Here is a 22,090-nt window from a genome sequence, read left to right as displayed (position 1 = left end):
TTGAAACTCAGCTATTTGGCAGATCTTGGCACATTGATCAAAAGTGTCCATGGGCTTAAAGCTCAAAAGTTGATGGTTCAGGATGTACAAGTCCCCGAAGTTGAACTTTGCAGGATATTTTATACACAGTAAGAAATAGGTGACTCGGGTTTTTAAACTATGTATATATTGACGTACCTGCATATACTTATACATGCTTCAGTGTACTCAGAGTCAGTGTATATATATATATATTTTTTTTTTTTGATTAGGCAATGGAATGGATTAATCATTTATAACCTGAACTGCAGGATTCGGAATTGCTCGATGTGCAGCATCTAGAGTGGTTTCAAGAAGTGATTCATCAGGGTATCTGATATTAGGCTGATGTCGTGCAAATCCAAGATACCATAAAACACTAGCAACATGCGTACATGAACCTAGAGTACGTGCATCACTTTGGCAGGTACAATAGTAACCCAAAATCGGTTCATCACCATTTTCATTCTGCTGGTCGTCGTCATTCTGGACTTGATATGAGATAAATATCTGATGCCTGACTGCATTGCGAAACCTTGAAAATAGTCGTACTCTAAGAAAACCTGGTTCATTGATGTTTTGATCAACTTCGAAGTGCTCATCATTGTCTCTAACCAGTTTATCTTGAATATACGAGGCCTGCAATGGCTCGGTCGGTAGGGCGACGGACTCGCACCCGATAGGCCTCGCTTCAATTCCCAGTCCCTGCTCATTGATACAAGCACCACTGAAAAAAGTTTCATGTGCTTTGTTCTCAAACACATTGCAAGCCTCCGTCGCTGATTAGCACTGATGGAGCATAAATAGAGCGACGTTAAATAAAAAAAAAAAAAAAAAAAAAATCTTGAATATAAGACGGAGAAAGCTTGATTTGATACGTTCCAATAGTTAAATCTTGCAAGTAGTTCAATTTCAGTAAGGAAAAATTCGCTATTTCTTCACCGTCTAGCGGTGCCCACTGTCCATTTCTTCTAGTCAAGTTATCAACTTCGACTTTCGCTTGCACAATATTGGGCATCCTTGATCTTTGAATTATTTCTCTTGCGAGTTCTGCATTCGTGTCTTGCATTCTGATTACCGAGCGATAGCGATTCAAAATAGCTCCAGCTATTAGATATAGACTGTGTAGATTTTTAGCATGTTGCAAGTTTATTGTATGTGATAAGAATTTGAAAACAGATCTGAAGTGTCCATTGCGTGCTTCAACTACCCAGCGATGTTTAGTCAATATCCTATTGTCATTAGAATCCTGCGTAATGAGTTGTCTTTGACCATGTTGAAGAAGAGCAGGCATTCTATGATCAATCCCAAGACGTTGCAGTAATGGTATTACATCGTGATAACCTCTATCTATCAAAACAATGTCACCATTGTGGAACCAGTTTCCAAGTATACTAGCATCCCTCTCGAATTCTTCTCGTAGAATTTCAGCACCATTATTTCGAGCATCCGAAAAATATGGGCCTAAAATTCTTAGAAAATAACCATCTGGAGCTACAATGAGAGTTGGCTTCAACAAATGCCGATGTTTATGAAGAGAGAAAGATTACCGCAACACTCGAAAGTTGGTTCTCTGGTGTATGTAGGCATATATACTATCAATTATTGCAATTGCTCTTCTTTCTCCAGGTACAGGATTGTAGAGCTCGTTGGCAAACTCGGTTACATGTTGGTCAATGAACTGATCTCTAGTTATAGATTCAGGTCCAATATTTTCTGGAGCAAATCTTTGTAATAGTGACAATCTAACATAATCAACAATCAAACTGACATTTTGTCTACTAGATTCATTGAAAATCACTTTTAAAAACTCATCGCTTAGTCCCTGTCTCATCTTACACAAAAAAATCAATAAATCTTTCCCAGTAATATGCCTCAGCACTCCATGCAATACTACTGGATCGCAATAGGTCAGGAGGTCTTCGAATTGATTTTTATTAATTGGAGCTATGCACTCTAAATCGTCATCAGATAGGTTGTTATAATCAATATCCGAACCTCTATTTAACGCGACGTTTCTCATTTCTTAAAAAAATACTTGTAATTGCTGTCCTCTGATAACATACGGTTGATTGATGTACTGTAAACCAAGCAAAAGTATGTTGAAGAAAAGACCATTCTGATCAAGATGATGTACACAGCATTACACATTTTCTGGGATGAATATATTTCTTTTAATGAATACCTGAACTCTACATTGCAACGTAAGTCTATGAACGTCATTTTGTGCTTGACAAATGAGACACGTTTGAGAGGGGGTTTGAGTCAGGACATTTAGCCGTAGGCATGTTGGATCTCGTTCTTCTAAAACTATCTCATCAATGATTGACCGATTGCAATTAATACATATTCTTGAATTCTCATCTAGTTCTAGAGGAGGATAGCGGTGCTCGTCACGTCTTGTGATAGCTTTTTGTCGCTTTTCATATTTCATATTTTTCGACATGCGGGGAGTCATTTGAAACGTCAACTCTTCTACTTTCAAGAAAAAAATTGTCCATTTATAAAAAGTGACAGCTACCGGGTGTACTCTGACGATATTGGTACGCTTTTAGGGTCAATTTGATGCTCATATTCCGAGCCTTGTAACTTGGCCAATTTTCAATATTTTTGAACCAACCGCATGTCATTTTTTTTGTCTTTTTATGACCTGTAATTTGAGACTCGGCGCATCTCAATGGACGCAATAAAACTAGAGATATAGCCGTTTGAAAATGAACATTTTTTGAAAAAATCAAAATCGCCAATTTTTGAAATCGTTTTATTTGAAAATGAAAAAGGGTCATATCGTGAAAATTTCAGAACATGTTCTACTCGACTTGAGCTAACTAAAACCGCCTCAAAGTAGAAAAAAAATTGAATGCGTTTTTTTTTCGCCTTTGAAAATGTCTATTTTTGATAAAACGGCCAACTTTTATCGGCTATATCTCTGGTTCTAATGCGTCCATTGAGATGCGCCGGGTCTCAAATTACAGGTCATAAAAAGACAAAAAAAAATGACATGCGGTTGCTTCAAAAATATTAAAAATTGACCAAGTTACAGTACTCGGAATATGAGCATTAAATTGACCCTAAAAAGCGTACAAATATCGTCAGAGTACACCCGGTAGCTGTCACTTTTTATAAATGAACAATTTTTTTCTTGAAAATATAAAAGTAGACGAATCATATGAGACGTCGCACATTGAAAAATATTGAAAACTCGCGGAGCTACGATTTTTCAAAAATAGCCAAAAACAGGCGGATTTTCAGACTTTGAAAAAATATATATGGACATATATATATTTTAACGAAAATCTGAGATAGCCAAAAGGCTTCTTTTGACATACTCTATCATAGAAAAAATCGCCGAGTAGATCGGCTGACCCCCCTGTGCAGCCAATTTTAAAAAACTGCTGGAATCACCCATATATATATATTTTATACAGAGACCATTAGTTATATATACACACACACACACACACACACACACACACATACATATATATATATACAGTGCCGGTCAGCCACTTTTACCCCCCCCCCACGGGCAAAATCAGTCTAACTTCAAAGTTTTATATCTCTGGTAGAAATTAACGTACAGAGACGCGCGTGGGTGCGTTTGAAAGGTCTTTCGGAGAGCTTTCAAATAATATGACTCACGGTTGCCCTCGATTGTTTTTTTAAATTTTGCAACAATTATGCAAAATTGAAAATTCTGAAATTTTTTTATTATTTTTGACAATTAGCCAATTTTGGAAAAAAAATCGTATGAAAATTTGAAGTACACCATTTTTTAGCTATTACCAAGCCCTATCTGAATCACTCATCAAAAATTTATTTTCGTCAAATATGACGCGTGCACGGGCATTTTTTCCTGGAAGTGACAGTTTTTTTCAACATTTTTTATCTCCGTCAAATTGTAACAATCGAAAAAAATTTTATAGGAGAAAAAATGTTTGTTTTTTCACGTAGAATACTGCAATAATTTTTTTTTCGGTTTTTCGAAAAATTTTTTTTTTCGGTTTTTTTTCAATTTTTTTTTCTCACAGTCGGTACGCTAAAAAGATGAGAAACCACAAAAAAAAATTTTTTTCCACCCATTCAATAATACTACATAACAAGTATCGTAAATTACATTAAAAAAAAATCTTTTTTTTTTCGACCTTGAAAAATAATTTAAACCGAAAAAAAAAATTTTTCGAAAAACCGAAAAAAAAATTATTGCAGTATTCTACGTGAAAAAACAAACATTTTTTCTCCTATAAATTTTTTACGATTGTTACAATTTGACGGAGATAAAAAATGTTGAAAAAAACTGTCACTTCCAGGAAAAAATGCCCGTGCGCGCGTCATATTTGACGAAAATAAATTTTTGATGAGTGATTCAGATAGGGCTTGGTAATAGCTAAAAAATGGTGTTCTTCAAATTTTCGTACGATTTTTTTTCCAAAATTGGCTAATTGTCAAAAATAATAAAAAAATTTCAGAATTTTCAATTTTGCATAATTGTTGCAAAATTTAAAAAAACAATCGAGGGCAACCGTGAGTCATATTATTTGAAAGCTCTCCGAAAGACCTTTCAAACGCACCCACGCGCGTCTCTGTACGTTAATTTCTACCAGAGATATAAAACTTTGAAGTTAGACTGATTTTGCCCGTGGGGGGGGGTAAAAGTGGCTGACCGGCACTGTATATATATATACAATATATATATATATATATATATATATATATATATATAGAGAGAGAGAGAGAGAGTTTATTCAACTTAATGTTACAATTTGATTATTTACAATGTACATTTCAATTTTATTGAGTGACGTGTTTTGTTTCTTTTGCTAGTGTTTTGTGTTGTATATGTGTGTGATTGTGTTTTCCTTGTGTTAGTGTATTTTGCACTTCCTTTTCCTCTTCTTTCATCTGTCCGTATTAGGGCTTTTACACCTTTCCTGCGATATCCTCCGCTCCCTCTGCTTTCACTCATGCTTACTACAGTTCTCTCTTACCAATTTCTTTCTTCTCTCTTTTCACTTTTCTTTTTCTTTCTCTTTCTCTTCTTCTTTTCTTCTTCTTTTCCACTTTAGTTCCATCATCCATGCTATTTTTTCTTTGATCCCAACCATTATTTCTTCCCACTTTTCTCCTTCTTTTCTTGTCATTTCGCATTTTTCTACTATGTGTTTCCAGTCTTCCTCTTCTTTTTGGCACAGTCTACATTTCCTATTTTCATCTTTTTCCCAGTATCTACACCCTCTTGTCTCGTTCCCTAACCTAAACCTCTCTCTTATCTGTAGCCCTCTTATTTTCCCTTCATTTTGTATTTCTTTTAGTCTACTCTTCTTCATTTCTTCCTTTATCCCCTTCCACTCTCTTATATATCTTGATTCTTCCATCTTGTCGTCCATTTCTTTTTCTTCTTTTTTCTTCAATTCTTCTCTTACTTCTTCCCAGAACTCTTCTCTTTCATCGTCTCCTTCTTCTCTCTCTCTGTATTTTTTACTTTCCCCTAGTCTTTCTTCTCTCTCTCCTTTTTTTTCATTTCTTTCTTCTCTTTTCCTTTCGTTTCTCTTCATTTCTCTCCATGCTTCTTTCTTTATTGTTCCATCCCTCTCTTCTTTTATTTTATTTTCATATCTCATCGCTCTCTCTATTGCTTTTTCTTTTATTTCTTTTCTTCCTGTTTCCCATTTTATCAGATAACTCGGTGTGTTTCTGTCCAAACCCAGTACCCATTTTATATATTTCAATTGTAGTCTTTCTATTTCCTCGTATCTTTTCCACCCCCCATATTTCTGCTCCATACATTATCACGCTTTTCATTAACGCGTCAAATAACATCATCCTTAGCTTCCAATTTTCTTTAAATAATCTTTCTCCCAACCGCCATACTTTTCCTAGTCCCATATTTATTTTACCTTCTGTTTTCTTTATATGTCTCTTATTCCCATTATTTTTGTTTATTGTGAATCCCAGATAGTTATATTCTTTTACCATTTCAATTTTCTTTCCTATCCACTCAAAACTTTCTTCCTTTCCTCTTCCTCCTCCTTTCTTACATCTCATCATTTTTGACTTTTCTACATTTAATTCCAACCCTCTTTCCTCTAGGAATATCCTTAGTTTTTTCAGCATCTCTTTCATCCCATTTTCATTTTTTGCCAACATTACTATATCATCCGCATATCCTATCGTCCAGATTTTCTTTCTTCCTATTACCACTCCTCCTTCCTGAATTTTACTCATTTTCTCTTCTAACTCCACAAAGGCAAGATTGAATATCGTGGTGCTCAGCGGGCACCCTTGCCTTACTCCCTTTTCTGTGTCGAATTCCCCTATTATCTCTCCTCTAATTTTTATTCTGCATCCTGTTTCTTTATATATTTCTTCTATACTTCTTCTGATCCTTTTATCTATTTCTTTTTCCTTCATTCTTTCCCATATCTTCTGTCTTCTTATCCTGTCAAACGCTGCTTTGATATCAGCGAAGAAGACAAACAATTTCCCACCTTTTTCCCTGATTTCTATTCCTATTGCCGTTTTTAGCACATATATTGCGTCTGTTGTTCCTCTTTTTAGTCTGAATCCCATTTGCGTATCGCTTAGTATTCCTTTTTCTTCTATCTCTCTGTCTAGTCTTTTCCTTACTATTTCTGCATATATCTTGTAACCTGTGTCCATCAGCGTTATACCCCTGTAATTGCTTACTTCTTCTTTTTTACCTTTCTTGTATACTGGTATTATTATTCCCTTTCTCCATTCCTTCGGGTATCCTTCTCCGTTCCATACTCTATTTAGACATTTTGTCAGGTCATTTATTAGGCTTTCAGTCCCTGCCATCCACGCTTCATTTGCAATCCCATCTTCTCCTGCTGCTTTTTTCTTTTTCATTCTCTTTATCACTTCTACTACCTCCCCTACTTTTATTTCCCCTCCCTCCTCTTTTTCACCTCTTTCCCATTCTGCTCTTTCTTCTTTTTGATTGTAGTCTTTTTCTTTTTCTCCCAGCTGCTTCTTGAAGTGTTTTAGCCATTCCTCATTACTTATTTTTTTGTCTATTTTTGTTCTTTTTTTCTTTCCTCCGCTCACTTTTTCCCAAAATTTCCTTCTCGTTCTATCTTTGCTTATTTCCTCCGCCACTTTCCTTCCTTCCTCTTCTTTTTCCTTTCTTATTTCCTCTCTGTATTCCCTCTTTGTTTCCAAGTATCTGCTTCTATCCCTAGTTCCTCTTCTTAGTTCTTTCAGAGCATTCATAACCTTGTCTCTTTTTACCTTACATTCTTCTCTCCACCAGCTTTTTCTTGTTCCTTTTTTACTTCTTATTTTCTTTTTTGTTACAGCGTTCTGCACTTTGATTTTTATCTCTTCCCATTTTTCCGTTCCTTCTACTGCTCCTATCCATCTATGATACTCTTTTATTCCTTCTTCGCTCCAGTCTTCTCTTAACCTTTCTTCTTCTCTGTTTTCTTCTTCTTCAACCCTGTTTTCTAGTTCCACTTCTACTGGTAGGTGATCCGATTTGGTTCTCTCTCCCATTTGCATTTTCTTCACTCTCTCTTCCCCTCCTATATTTCCTATTATGTAGTCAATTGTCGACATCCCTCTCGCTCCTATATATGTAATTTCTCCTTCTTCATCTCCTTCTTTTTTCCCATTCATAATCACTAATCCCGTCTCTCCTAGCCATTTTACCATCTCTTCCCCTTCTGCGTTTATCATACCATCCTTTGTTTTTATTTCTTCTATCTGTCCTTCGCTGTCCCATTCTCTTCCTTCGCCTCCTGTTCTAGCGTTAAAGTCTCCTCCTATTATTAATATTTTTCCTCTATTTTCCTCTATTTCTTCGGTTAGGTACTCATAATTTTCTTTTTTCTTGTGCTGCATGTAGACTGATGCAACCGTGCATTTCTCTCTCTCTATCTCTATTTCCCCTACTATGACTTCTTCTGTCCTTTCTTCCTTCCATTTTACCTTTATTCTCCCTTGTCTTTCTCTTACTGCCATCAGTCCACCCCCTATCTCCCTACCCCTTTTTCCTTCCCTTCTCGAGTCCCTCCATTCAATGTTATACCCATTCAGATTTCTTCCTATTCCTATTTCTGCTTCTTCTCTTTTCACCCATGTCTCCGTAAGTCCTACTATATCAAAATTTCTAATATATTTCCAGTCCTCTTCTTCCAAGCTCTTTATTCCCGCCACATTCCAAAATAACATTTTTACTGTTTTCCTTCCCTTCACCTCTTCTCTCCTCTCTCCTCTCCCCCCTTTAATTCCGAAACCCCTCCCTTCCTTTCTTTGTCATTCTCTCCTCTCTCTCGTTCCACCTCCACTCTTCCTCCCCTGCTCTTAGCCCATTGTGCCATATTTTAACTTCCTTACCCTTATTTTTCAAAATTCTCTTGCTTTTCTTCTTACCTCCTCTCTTATTTTCCTCTGTTTCCACGTCCAGTCGTGATCTATACATATTTTTTTCTCCCCTAATTTACTTTTTTTCTTCATTATTCCCTCCTTTTGCTCCCATGAGGCACACTTTATTTGCCACATCCTCTTCCTTCTATACTCTATCCCTTCCTGTCTCTGTTTTATTTCTGGTCCTCCTATACTCCTTAGGCTTATTATTTCCCCCTTAATTCCCATTCTGTCCTTTAACCATTCCTCTGCATCTCCTTTTTTTTCCCATTTCAGTTCTCTCTCCAGATCTGTTACAATTATATTATTAACCCTACTTTCTCTATCCATCCTCTCCTTCATGTGATCCATTTCTTCCCTATTATCTACTCCTTTTTCTTCTACCCTTGTCTCTCTTCCTTCCATGTATTTTTTCATCTTATTTATCTCTTCTTCCAATCCTTTCATTCTTTCTTCCCACTTCTCTTGTCTTCTTTTTTCTTCTCTTTTCTCTTTTTTCCTTTCCTCTCTATCTTTCTCTAATTCTTCTCTAAATTTTTCCAAACCTCTCTCCCATTTTGCCTCCCTTTTTTTCTCCGCCTCTTCCATTCGTCTCATCATTTCATTTAGCAGTTCCTCTTTCTCTTTCTTCCCCTCTCTTCTCAGTTCTCTCATTTCTGCTAGTACTCTTTCAAATGCATTGTCTTCTCCTTTACTCTCCCCCACCCCTATCAATGTTCTGTCCATTTCATTCCTTTCATCCCCCTCTGTTTCACTCCCCTCGCTTTCACTTTTGTACCTTTTCGTCTGCCTCACTTCTTCCTTGTTTCCTCCTCTCATGCCCTCTTCACTCTCTCTACCTCTCACCCCCTTTGCCTTCCTCTTATCTCCTTTACCGTCCCTCTCTCTCGCTGTTCCTGGCGTTGTAAACATCTCGTTCCTGTTCCCTATTCCAATTCCCCGCCTTGCTCCCGCCTTAACTCTCTCTCTTATTCCCTCTGTCTTCGCCTTTATGCCCCTCTCCTACGCTCCTCTTTTCCCGCCTTCTGTCTTATCTACCCTAACCTATCCTTTTTCCCTTTATTTTTTTTTCACCTTTCTTCCTTCGCCCTTTGTCTCGTTCTCTTTTTCTCTTCTCCGAACGCCCTTCTACTCCTCCTGCACCTTTTCTCCACTTTTCTCTTCACTTCCTGCTCTCCTTCTCTCCAGAATCGGCCTATACTTAGCACTCACACAAGACACGTCTACTCTCATCCAAGTCACAATATAACCTCCATATATATATATATATAAATGAATGGTCTCTCCGAGGATGGAAAGCTCTTTTATCGAATGCTTGCAAGGTACCGTGTTTTTCGGATGAACAGTATATATGTATATACTGTATAGAGAGAACACACTGACGCATGTATAAGTATATGCGCGTACGTAAATATTTACATAGTTTAAAAAACCCGAGTCACCTATTTCTTACTGTGTATAAAATATCCTGGAAAATTCAACTTCGGGGATCTGTACATCCTGAACCATTAACTTCTGAGCTTTGAGCCCATGGACACTTTTGATCTATGTGCCAAGATCTACCAAATAGCTGAGTTTCAAAATTTTTGACCGAAAGCCATTTCCCATAAGGATACTGCGGGGTCTTTTAACCTAATGACCAATAAGTAAGATAATTAATTTATAATGACTATTCGAGTATCATACATCTTGCTAAACAGTTCCCTATTAGGAGTCGGTCGTTTAATATATGTACTTCACAAAAGACTAATTAAGAAGTATAAAGATAAATTGCTGCTTCAAAGCATAATTATTTTAAACTAATGGAAAGCTATTAATTTTATACAGATATATGATCCTTTTAGATATTTGAAACGTAAGTACTTGAATATTTTATCAGAATTTCATTCAAATTTAATACTCGAAACCTAAACTAATGATACGATTGCTTATTGCTACCTCCCGAACTTTCATCTTTGGCTTCCTCGACTATCGAAATATTTTTCCGGTGGTTTCGAAAATCATGAAATATTTTCTAGTCTGGTCTGAGCTATTCATATCTAAATATCTTATATATAAAGAAACTTATAAATGCTGTCATTTTACATATATTCAACAATTTATTAAATTTCTTTGATGAACTAAAAATAAATACACTTATTGCTACCATTAATTATAGTTATATATTTAATTTTTTTCAGATGCATGTGGTTTGTCGGATATCACTCATATAGAATCTTTACAAGAAAAATCGCAATGTGCGCTAGAAGAATATTGTCGGTCTCAATATCCAAACCAACCAACAAGATTCGGAAAACTTTTATTAAGATTGCCATCCCTGCGAATTGTTTCGTCGCAAGTTATTGAACAATTATTTTTTGTAAGGCTTGTCGGTAAAACTCCAATAGAAACACTAATAAGAGATATGCTCCTAAGTGGTAGTAGCTTCAATTGGCCATACACATCATTAATTTGACAAATAATATTTAAAATTACTTGAATCAGAGTTATTATTAGCAACATATGGTATACATGTATATAAATAAATGAACAACAATTTTAACTAAGAAAGTATTTCAAACCTATCAGCGAATTTTAGATTGAGCAATGACAAATGAAGCTTATTATGATTTTATGTTTAATAAATTTCATTTACAATATTTGTAAATAAATGATAATAATAATAATTATAATATTAGCTTTATAAAAAAGGACTTTTATAGTTTTTTACATCTTGAAACTTTAAGTGTTGTATCAAACAAATTCTTCGCTAATTGCTTTTGATATTTAGTAATTTTGTTAATGTAAATTTTGTGTGGAGCTACTATTTCTTCTTTTACAGTTTATACTTAATTCTTCTTTTAATTATTTCATACGTGATATGCCATAGTACGTTTAAGATGAATCTTGAGAATTTAATTTCAAATCATTCAAAAATATCAACGTTTAGTATTATTACCATGCTCCATAAATGGATTCCATAAGTAAATTTTGTTGAATTATGCGGTTATAAATTAATAATTTATTATTAATTGACAGTAGTGCTTTTCTGCCTAGCAGCCAGGGAAATTTTTCTCACTACAGGTTGAGATGCTTTCGCTTGGTCCAAATAAGATCTTGATATATTAATCTACAATCTAAGTACATCGGAATGTATTTTTATTTGTTTGACTACTATAGGTTGATTTTTTAATTGAACTAGATGATAAACTTTCTTTTCAAGGTATAAATTATCTGTATTTTAGTTTGTTGATTGTTATTTTTTATTTTCTGAAACAAAATTAGGCCGCTTCTAGATACTTTTCCATGTTTATGTAGGCTTTTGTAGCATTAAGATGAAAGTTTAATATTATCGAATTATCTGCTTAAGTAGAAATACTCATACTTTCTACAATAATCGTGGATGATTTTTATTTGTTCTTTACTACACAATGACAACCCACCGTAGTCCCGAACATAAGAAAAAGTGCTACCTAGAGTAAGATGCTGCGTTCTCTATAAGCTTAGTTTTGTTAGCGCAACTGATCAAATTATAAACTTATATTACATGGATCGTGACGTCTAGACGAAACCTGACGTTTACTAAGCATAATCTATAGATGTAAATTTTTCTAACGAACAAAAGTACTTCTCAAATTATTTTGATGCGTATTCCGAATATAAACTTTTATAAATATACGTATCAATGAGTTATTAACTAATAAAACTTAATATACAAACATATTTTACAAATGATTTAGCACAAAACAATTGTAACATTAATTCTAATGTAGATAGGCGTAGATACCAATGTAAAAAGATGAGTAAAAATTTTACCTATTGAACCAATATAACCAATTATTCAGGTGTACAAATAATTAATAGGTAATTTTCTGTATCACAAGCCAGCTACGATATTTCTGAAGATTTTTGTACACTGAATCTAAAGCCTCAGAATTGTTCCATCACGTCAGGTTTTTAAGATATCCTAATCTTAAAGTGCAAAATGCACTATTTTTTGACATATTTAAAATCGTAAATAAATGTTATCACAGAAAACAATTCAAAACAACATAAAGTAAAAATGTTTCCCTTCAAAATGCCGTTGAATTTGTCTTAATATCTTTTTTTTGCCAAGATATCGCATTTTGAAATTTTTATATTTATAAATTTCTCAAAATTCGAAAATCCATTAACCCATTAAATCCTAAGTGGACGATTTTCTTTCATTCTTTTCAATTGATCTTTTATCAGGAATAGAAATCAGGAATAGACATTTCTGACGTAAAATTGTCTGAACTTTCGATCTATGCTGTTAGAATTTTGAAAAAATGCGTGCGTGTGCGTTGACTTCAGATTCGTGATCAGCGACCCCAAAAACACCCGAGTAACAATGTTCAAGTAAATTCACTGAACAGAAAAATTTATGCAATAAAGGGTTAATGGATTTTTGAATTTTGAGAAATTCATAAATATAAAAATTTCAAAATACGATATCTGATCGAAAAAAAATTATTTAAGCAAACTCAGCGGCATTTGAAAGGGGATGATTTGTACTTCAAGATATTTCAAATAGTTTTTTTGACAAAATTTATTTACGATGCTACGTAGCCTCAAATATGTCAAAAAACAGTATGTGTTATACTGTTGTTAGGGTTAGAATATCTCAAAAACCTGACATGATGGAACAATTCTGAGGCCAGATTTGTATTTAGCGCACCAAAATTCTTCGGGAATACTATAGCTCACTTGTGATATAAAATCTTGTATACCTGTGTTGTTTACCAAATTTATACATAATAAATAATGAATAATTTATTTAAACAATAATAGTTACGCTGTAAAATAGCAATCAAAATGTATAAATTTTTGTATCTAGTAAATACAATTGTTATTCACTCGTCCAATTTAGATATGCAAAAAAATAAAATTGCGAGAAAAACTTCTATGCATGATAAGCTATTTCTCCGTATAAAGATTTATATAAATTAATTGCAAATGTTCTATTATTTATTTGTTTCACTTAGTTTGTTTATAATTCTGTTATGCGATTTTGCGATTTTAATAGAAATACATTGTAAAATTCTGTCTCGATTTTGATTTATTAAGAAACAAACTTTTCATTTAGCAAACACGTCTTCGCATAATAGTTTATTAAACGTTTCTGCATTAATGCAAAAATATTATTGTTAAGGCGACCCGACAGTCTCCACTACAAATATAAATTTTTTCGTCACTGCAGCAATTTAAGACTTTTGCTTTAGCCTTTTTTTGCAACATAAACACTGTCTGAAAGTGAATTAAACTGTCAGCCCTTTACCTAAGTTATGTTTTGCTTATTCAGCAGTTAGCCTTGCAATTTTTTTTTTCTTAATGATTTGTTTCTTAGTAGTTTTACTCGTAAAACGTTCAGTCTTAATGAAAAAATAGCCTAAATCAATCTCTTCTTCTGATGTAACAGTTATAATCCTAGTGAATTTTCTAGATGTTACAAAGAGAGATTTGGGGGAGGGGGTATGCCGCCAGCCAAAATCTTGTCACCAAATGGCCAGACTGCTCACCTTCGGTCGTCGGGAATCGAAGTTTCAGTTTGTCGAACGCTTTTTGTTGGTCAGTTTCCCAGTTAAATACTTGATGCTTCTTCAGAAATTTTTGCAATAGTAATTTTATTTCTGAGCAATTTTTAATGAATCTAGAGTACCACTCGATCATCCCCAGAAAACTACATAGTTGCTTCACTATTTTAGGTACTGAGAATTCGAGTACTGTTTTGGCCCGTCAGGGTCAGGTCACAATTCTTCTTCGTCTAACAGGAAACCTAGGTAGTTTAGGTGAGTACAGCCGAATTCACATTTTTTTGCGTTTATTTGTAAACCAGCTTCGTTGACTCGTCATAGTACTAATTCTAAGTACTTCGTGTGTTTCTCGAAGGTCTCGGTGGTAATAATTATGTCATAAAGGTATAGGAATACCTGAGGTTTCCAGTCAGATTGACGAGGCCGAATGGCATGACCACAAACTCCCATAATCCTTCTCCTGGGCTTGCAAAAGCTGTATATTCGTAGCTATTTTCTTCTAGTGCCACTTGGAAATATGCTTGTTTAAGATCAATCTTGCTGATGTATTTGGCATACCGCAATTTGTCTACTATTGAGTTCATATTGGGTAGCGGATATGCATCTTTTCTTATGACCGTTTTTAAGTCTTGAAAGTTAATGCAGAATATCCTCGAGCCGTTAGATTTGCGTATCATTACTGGTGCACTACGCCAGGTACTTTTGGATGGTCGAATAATACTCATTTGATACATGTTTTGGATTTTTACTTTTACTACTTCTTGGATAGCCGCTAACATTCATTAAAGACCTTGCCTAATCGGTTTTATGTCACCCACGTCAATTATGTGTTTGACAATTCGCGTTCTCCCAAGCTTGTCAGTCATGGGCGGTATTAATCATTCTGTAATTTCTTTTATCCTTTCTGTTTGCTCAGTTGTAATTTCTTCTAGGCCCGCATATTCTGCTAGGATGGCTGCCCATTCTGACATTTGTCTGGGCTGCAGATTGTGCCATTTACCTCCATGTACACGCCATTTTCTTTCTCGAAATAGTATTGGCATATTCCATTGTTTTAAGAAGTTTAATCCTAATATAATTGGAGCTCCTGGAAAATTTTCCATGGCTTTGAATTTAAATTCATGAGTATATCCATCTAAGTTTATTTGCAATGGCAGTTCACCAACTGTTCTTTATGTTTCACCAGTATTACCTTGTATCACCATGTTGTCTTGCAGTAACCTGGCTCGTAATTTGTTCACAATTTGTAACCCAACTAGTGATAATTTTACCCCAGAGTTAATAAGAGCTTCATAGCTTATACCTTCTATAATAATTGGAATAAAATATTTACTATCTGAATGTATACCGGCAATTAGTCGGTTTTCAGAGGTTGTACAGTTAAGATTTTTATCTGTTTTGTTATTGACAATAAACTGGACGATTTTCTTTTTCTTTTTTGTATCGTCAACTATTCTGTTTTCATTTACAATCGGGTTCTCCACTTCGTAATGCGTTTTTTCGCTTTCAATGATAGTTCGTTAAATAATTTTCCACTTAGGTTATCTTGTTTCAGGCTCATTTTGTTTTTAAGATTTGCTACTATATTAAACAATCTGAATGTTTCTATTATTTCACGCCGTCAGGGTTTAAATAGGTTTTCTAAGTGTTTATCACAGCAAGTAGCTTATTGTATGTGCATTTTTACCTATATCATGGTGTAACGGCGCGTTATTTTTTTACTCTTTTCTCTTTCTTTTTTCAAATCGTTCAAAATTAAGAGTTCCAAATGAGAAATTTTGTCTTGTAAGAAAACAAAGTTGAGTATCCGCGCTTGAAAAATATTTCTCAGAGTTTTCAAATGAAAATCGCAGACTAAGAGTTTAGGAAAAATAGTCAGTAACCTATATAATAAAACCCTCTATAAGATAAGCATTGGCCGCCGCTAGCTGGCATGCTTTATATCTCTCGCTCCCCAGACTTCCTGCCGGGCCTAAGAGCAATAAAACGTAATTTATAACCTGTTTACCAAAATTTTTCTTGAAAACTTTTTCTTTTGCTTGTAGCATATAGAACATGAAACTATTTTTGTCGAAAAGCATGTTTCAAAAGACAATTGTAAAAATTGATAGTACAATATTGAAATGGGCTAAATTATCATTTCATCTTATTCTAACTATATTACTTTAAACTCTGCCCTGTATTTTCTCGTCAATAAATAGAAATAATCTAATAGTTTAAACTGGACAATTAAACTTAGAAAGTAATGTGCATTAAACATATTATAAAATATTTTATTACTTAATACCTCAATATATAGATATAAATGTATGCCTTTTCATGTACTTTTGTGTACAATGTATATTATTAAGTAAAATAGTCAAAATAATGTTCAAATATCGATCGAAAAGACATAGTTTAGACAAATTAAGTCTCTTTCACCATGCAATATTCGTTAAAAGACACGAATAAAAGAAATGTTGTAAACTACATATTTGCTATATAAAGAACAACATTTTTTCGCATTGTATTGATATATTCCGTAATAAATAATAATAGTTATAAATTAAAATAAGTCTTGCATTGATAAATAATGTAAAAGCTTTGCGCATCTTGTTATTAACAAAGTCATAACGAAACGGAACTCGAGGAACCATCTCTCGAGGAACAAGCCCAAGTTGACGAAGTCACGCCCCGATCTCCCCGGAAAAATCACGCCCTCCTGTCAATTATGATTCTAATTTTAGATAAGAAAACCGAAAGACTAATTCGAAAGATTGGAGCTAACTTCATAGTCTTCTGCAGAATGGACCCGAAGAAAGGATTTTCCGCCTATCACCCCCAAGGATTTAAAAGGCTGTGCATGCCCCTAGAAAAGGCACGAAGTAGCTTACTCTGGAGTTCAGCTATCAAGTAACCAATAGCCCTCTGCCGCCAAGAATTTCAGAAATCAAGCAGAAGAAAGAGGATCCAGCCAATTCAAAGAATCAAAAAAAAAGAGAGAAAAAATAAAGAATAGAAAATAAGCGCGTAAAACTTTTAAAAACAACATCAGTGGAAAGAAAAAAACAAAAAGGTCGTAACTATTTTAAATAATTTCTAGTTCTTCTCTAAATGCTATCTCTTTTAATTGGACATTCGCAAATTTTATCTATTTACTTCATCTTGATCAGCACAAGTTTGAGCTTGTTGAAGTAAAAAGCAACGACGTCTAGGCATAGGTTTTGGTCTAGGCATAGTTTTTAGTACTTGAAAATCGTTACTTTATTCTTTCTGTACGACCATTGATTATAAGTTTTAAAAGGCACTTAACTGCTTTTAACTTGTAGAAAAAGGAATATGAGAAACGACTTCACCAGTCGTCCTGAGAAATACGGGAAATACGAGAGATTTAAGCACAGATTTGTGATTCACTGCTAGACGTACAATGGTATTGTTAGTATGGGAGAAGAAAAATGTTGTGAGCGATTTATTTTTTTGTAGCTTTCTGGAGTAAATAGCATGTAGCAATTAAATTTTCTAAATAAAATTGTATTCACACATTTATTTTTCTTCGTAGATTATAACTTTTTATTCTTTAATTGATCTTTTATACTTTGTTTTATCATATTTCTTACTGTATTTACTTTATTGCCATATTATTCTTAAATGTTTTTATTTTTTAACTTTTGTAAAACAGTTGTGGCGGGGAATTTTAAGGGGTCTCAACCGCGCATTCGAAGTACTTTCGTCACAAGGCTTGATTGGATCGTTTTCCCCCGACGAATAATAAGGGCGCCAGACGGCCGTTCCTAATTTACGGTGATCGTCGGAGATAGGGTCGGAAAATCGTAGCGTAGGTCTATTTGCCCACTGTGCGACTGCGTAAAATGGACAAGTTGGTGACCTCACGGCTATATCTTTTCCTCAGGCCGATGGTATCAACCAATCGTTGATCTTCACCGTCCTCTCACGTCCAGGAAGTGCAAGCAGCTCAGGATACGACTCCTCGTCTCGAGTCGCAGATTCATTCGATCTAGCGTGTAGGTCACCTAACCAGTAATGAAAACAAAAGAATCCTCGTTATAGAGCGTGCGCGACTGAAAATAAAATCAGGGAAATTCTAACTTCATCTAGATATCTAAATCCCACTTGATTCTTACACTCACCCTAGTTGGAGAAATGGTGGTTGGTCAGCGCGACTCGGTCGCAGCACTATATTCCCGGCGTCGACGGATCCACGTGTCACGACGGGATTATTCGCACTAAAAATCACGCACAGCACTTCGCAACTATCACTAGTGAGTGACACTTTGCCTACTTACAGATTACCGCTGAATACTCACTCGGCAAAACTTAAAGTCCGTCTATCGTCTCAGCGAATCCGGGAATTGCTTCCAACAGCGTTAGCGATCAGCGGTAGAATGGACGCAAAACGGCTCTTCGCGATCAAAGATTCTTTTTCTTTTCCTCTTTCTGAGAAGAAACCATATTATTGGCCAATATGCTAATTCGAATATCGGTAGTGCCCTTCGAATACTTCGACATTGGTCAATATGCAAATTAAAAAAGTAACGGCGCTCTTATTTTATCTCCTACTTCGTCGCTATTTACCCTCTCTCACCGTCCACTAAGTCAGCCAGCATTAATTGATGAGAAAAATCTATCCCTACTCTTATTTATTTTTCGTTGCGGACGGAAATCAAATTTTATTCTAATTCACTTTTTGGTCGTGACGTCACTGGCAAGTTTCGTCAGAGGTTCAAATTTTATCAATCAATTATTAATTTAATTTGTGAGATTATTTGTCGCTTATTAATACGCTTAAGGGATTGTAGCGGCCGCATACAAGTATTTTCCAATTTTTATATTAGTATGTTTCATATTTTAAATCGCATCGCTTGATATTTTGCAATGATACAGTAGTTGTATGTTGGTTTAATCTTCGTAGCGCCCTCATCATCGTTCGAATTAGTGTTATATTTATTCTAGTTCGCTCGCTTTAATATGGTTTGTCTATCTCGCTCTTCAAAATGGCCGCCCTCGCTCTCGCGTGTTAACCTCGTGCTCTGCTGCCCGTCTCTAAAGCGCCTGCTGGAGCGCTCCCCCTCGGTCATATAGTGTATATGTGTATCCGGGTGTCATTAGTGGTCAGCAGCACTGTGTGTGTATGGCACTCAGGATGTCTACGATGGCGCGCAGTAGCCTAACATAGCTGATTGTCAGCTGCCGCTTCATCGATGATTTTCTGATGGCCTCAAGTGTGTCAGCTTCTCCAAAGTGACCATGTCAATTCCTGGGTGTGGAACGAATCCGCATATATCGCTAACATGCATTTCCGTTGAGTCGAGTTTAATTATTCGGTTGGTCACGGGGCGGCAGGGGACGGGGATGGCTCCTCTGAGCTGTTGCAAATAATGCAACACTCTCAGGCAAAGCTTTGTAATGCACCGCATTACACAATTATATAAATATTTTTATTTAAATATTCTATTGCACTATCTATGTCTAGATTAATGTTGTGCAGTATTTTATACGTTAAATTTTTGTTTAACATTTTTCTATATATATACCGTGATGTTAATATCACCTATTATTTATATTGTTCGTACTCTCGTGGATGTCGCGTCAATGAGTAAGAATTTGTTTTGGTATTGAATTTGAAAAATTACACACATACACACACACACACAAAATATATAAAAGAGACAAAACACACAAACAAAATATATATAGAATAATTACAGCAGCACTCAGAGAGCGCTAGTCCCTTGCTTTATCAGCAAAGGACTCCGAGGGGTGGGCATGTCACGTCGATACTAAGAAAACATACGTGACGGACCATGATAAGTAATTAAATGTCACGGGTTATGGTAACTAATCGGGTATCGGTTATTTAATCCTATCGTATCAACGCTCCCGGAAATATTTATAAATCTATCTAGCGAGATAGATAAGGTTGAGCACGTTCTCCATAATATTACCACAAATATTACTCACCGCATATTAATTTGGCAAAAACAAGGGGAGGGGCACATCAGCCTATGGTATAAAAAGGCTGGATCTGGATCCGCGGTAGCTCATATTCAAGCTAATACTCATACTCGTACTTATACTGATTTAGTTATTTCTAAGTTTCGCTACCCGGCTACTCTGAATTATACTCTGAATTATGAACCGGAATTATACTCTGCTAAGTATTATAAACTTGTCTTTCAACAATAAATCTTAATCAAGTGCAAACACCTGAGAATTTTTCGTAAAATCTCTTCTAAAACCCAGTCCTAACAAGGTAAGAAACTAAGTTATCTACTTAAATACAATACATATAATAAAGGCACTATCCCTTTAACCAACCTCCGCTTAACTCCTGACGAAGATCCAACTTTTACAACACGACAGTATTTTAAACATTATTACGTCTAGCCTTAACATCTCCTCGCCTAGACATAACAATAGCATTATTTTTTATATATATATTAGCGCTTTGGGCTCTATACCAATTGTGTAGCCAATATACACAAGAAGAATTGTCCATGGTACTAGTGGTAGTGGATCTAGCGATAAAGCATCGGTCTGCGGATCCAGAGGACGCGAGTTCGATCCCCCGACCTATTTGTTCATTTTTTGTCAATAAAATTTACTTTATTACGTCTAGAAATTTAACACACACACAATGCAATGAAAGCGTGGAACACAGAACGCACGGGCATCAGCTCAGGGAGCCTACTAGTTCAGTAACGGGAGGGGAGGAAGTTAGTTGACAGTGCCGAAGCGTAAATGCTCACTGAGCTGATATCCTCCTGAGCTAAAGCCTCTTTAGTTTACCTGCTGACGCGTGTACATCGTTGCCCGCAATCATGGCATATTTTACCGACATTGTGTATCGATGCGTACACATCATTACCTACGATTTTGCATATGCGCATGCCTCGTGGCATAAAGTTTATTGAAAAAATCAACAAATTTTAAACGTTTAAATTTTTAAACACATTTATTTGATAAAAAAGTATGCATAACTGTTATATTGTAATAATTATATAAGTTTTATAAATCGTTAATTAATATGAATATATGATCATTTGCTTTTCTTCGTTTCATGGTTTTTTGTTCTGGAAAATTGCTAGTGTTAGTTAAAAATTTGGAAGTGTGTTGTTGTGTTATTTATAATAGTTGACCATTACGTTAGTTATACAGCCAAGAAAGTAATCCCGATTCCGTGTTCGATAATTTTCAAAGATTGTAGCACTTTTACACAGGATCATCTTCGACATGTGTAAGCCGAGTAAGCAGAAATACTTTTCACTTTAAAAAGCTTAACTTCAAATTTTTGATCAGAATCAGTATAGTATTCACATTGTTGATAAAAATCTGTAAATATAAAATGTACATCCATATCCAATTCATTTTAGAGATAATTGTCAATGGTGATGCAAACACATTCAGCAACGTTTAATATGAAATAACTGACATTGATCACAACTTTTGTAGAGAACCTGTAAGTAAAAGAACTAGGAATATCTTCTTGAGTAAACTCATGAGAAGTCTCCATAAAATATTCAGCTATCTTCGTTTTCCTATCCTTTGTCATATGCCAGATACCTTTCAATAAGGCTATTGAGTATTTAATTATTTTGGGTTCATTCGATCACATCCATACCTTCGTCAATGAGTGACTGTATATAATCCATCGTTGTTTGAAGCGTAGAATCATTTACATTGAATGGTATAGTGAGATATTGACGCATGCAGGTTATAGCCCGGCTTTAAATGTAATTCCAACTCTTTGAATTTATGATGTGTCCGATGCTGCTATAGATAGTAAATAAGCTGCTGCGAATGAATCACGCTCTTTTTGTGACAGCAAGTGAATCATAGTGAGGGTAAATGACTCTTTTAACTTGTGAATGTCAGAAAAAACTTCTATGAATTGCACATAAATGTTTTAATCAATCAATTTATTAGTTTCTTTTAACTCAGCTTCTATTTTTGAAATAGAATCTTTAATATATTTAATCTCTTTTAAAAGAATCTTCTGTAAAGATTTTAAATTAATTTCATTAGCTGCTCTGAGTTTGCATCCAAATACATCAATGTTCATTGTTTAGATGAATTAAAAATGAACCGAATTGATGATGAATAGTGCATTTAATCGAATGGTATTAATGTAATGAAGTGTTACTTTCATAATA

General features: G+C 35.0%; 1 protein-coding gene across 1 annotated transcript in view; it reads left to right on the top strand.

The window, feature by feature from the left end:
* Nucleotides 1-10,926, top strand: part of LOC131669470 (steroid receptor seven-up, isoforms B/C) — a 153,456-nt gene extending 142,530 nt beyond the window's left edge. The window contains exon 3 of the mRNA XM_058944359.1: nucleotides 10,587-10,926. Within this exon, the coding sequence (XP_058800342.1) occupies nucleotides 10,587-10,861 (275 nt within the window). The 3' untranslated portion in view covers nucleotides 10,862-10,926. The remainder of the gene's footprint in view (nucleotides 1-10,586) is intronic.
* The last annotated feature ends 11,164 nt before the right edge of the window (nucleotides 10,927-22,090 follow it).

Source organism: Phymastichus coffea, unplaced genomic scaffold, assembly GCF_024137745.1.
Source record: "Phymastichus coffea isolate CEN01 unplaced genomic scaffold, Cenicafe_Pcof_1.1 PCOF00007, whole genome shotgun sequence".
NCBI classification, from domain to species: Eukaryota; Metazoa; Arthropoda; class Insecta; order Hymenoptera; family Eulophidae; genus Phymastichus; species Phymastichus coffea.
The sequence above is the reverse complement of the archived record's forward strand: the minus strand, read 5'-3'. Positions and strand labels throughout refer to the sequence as shown.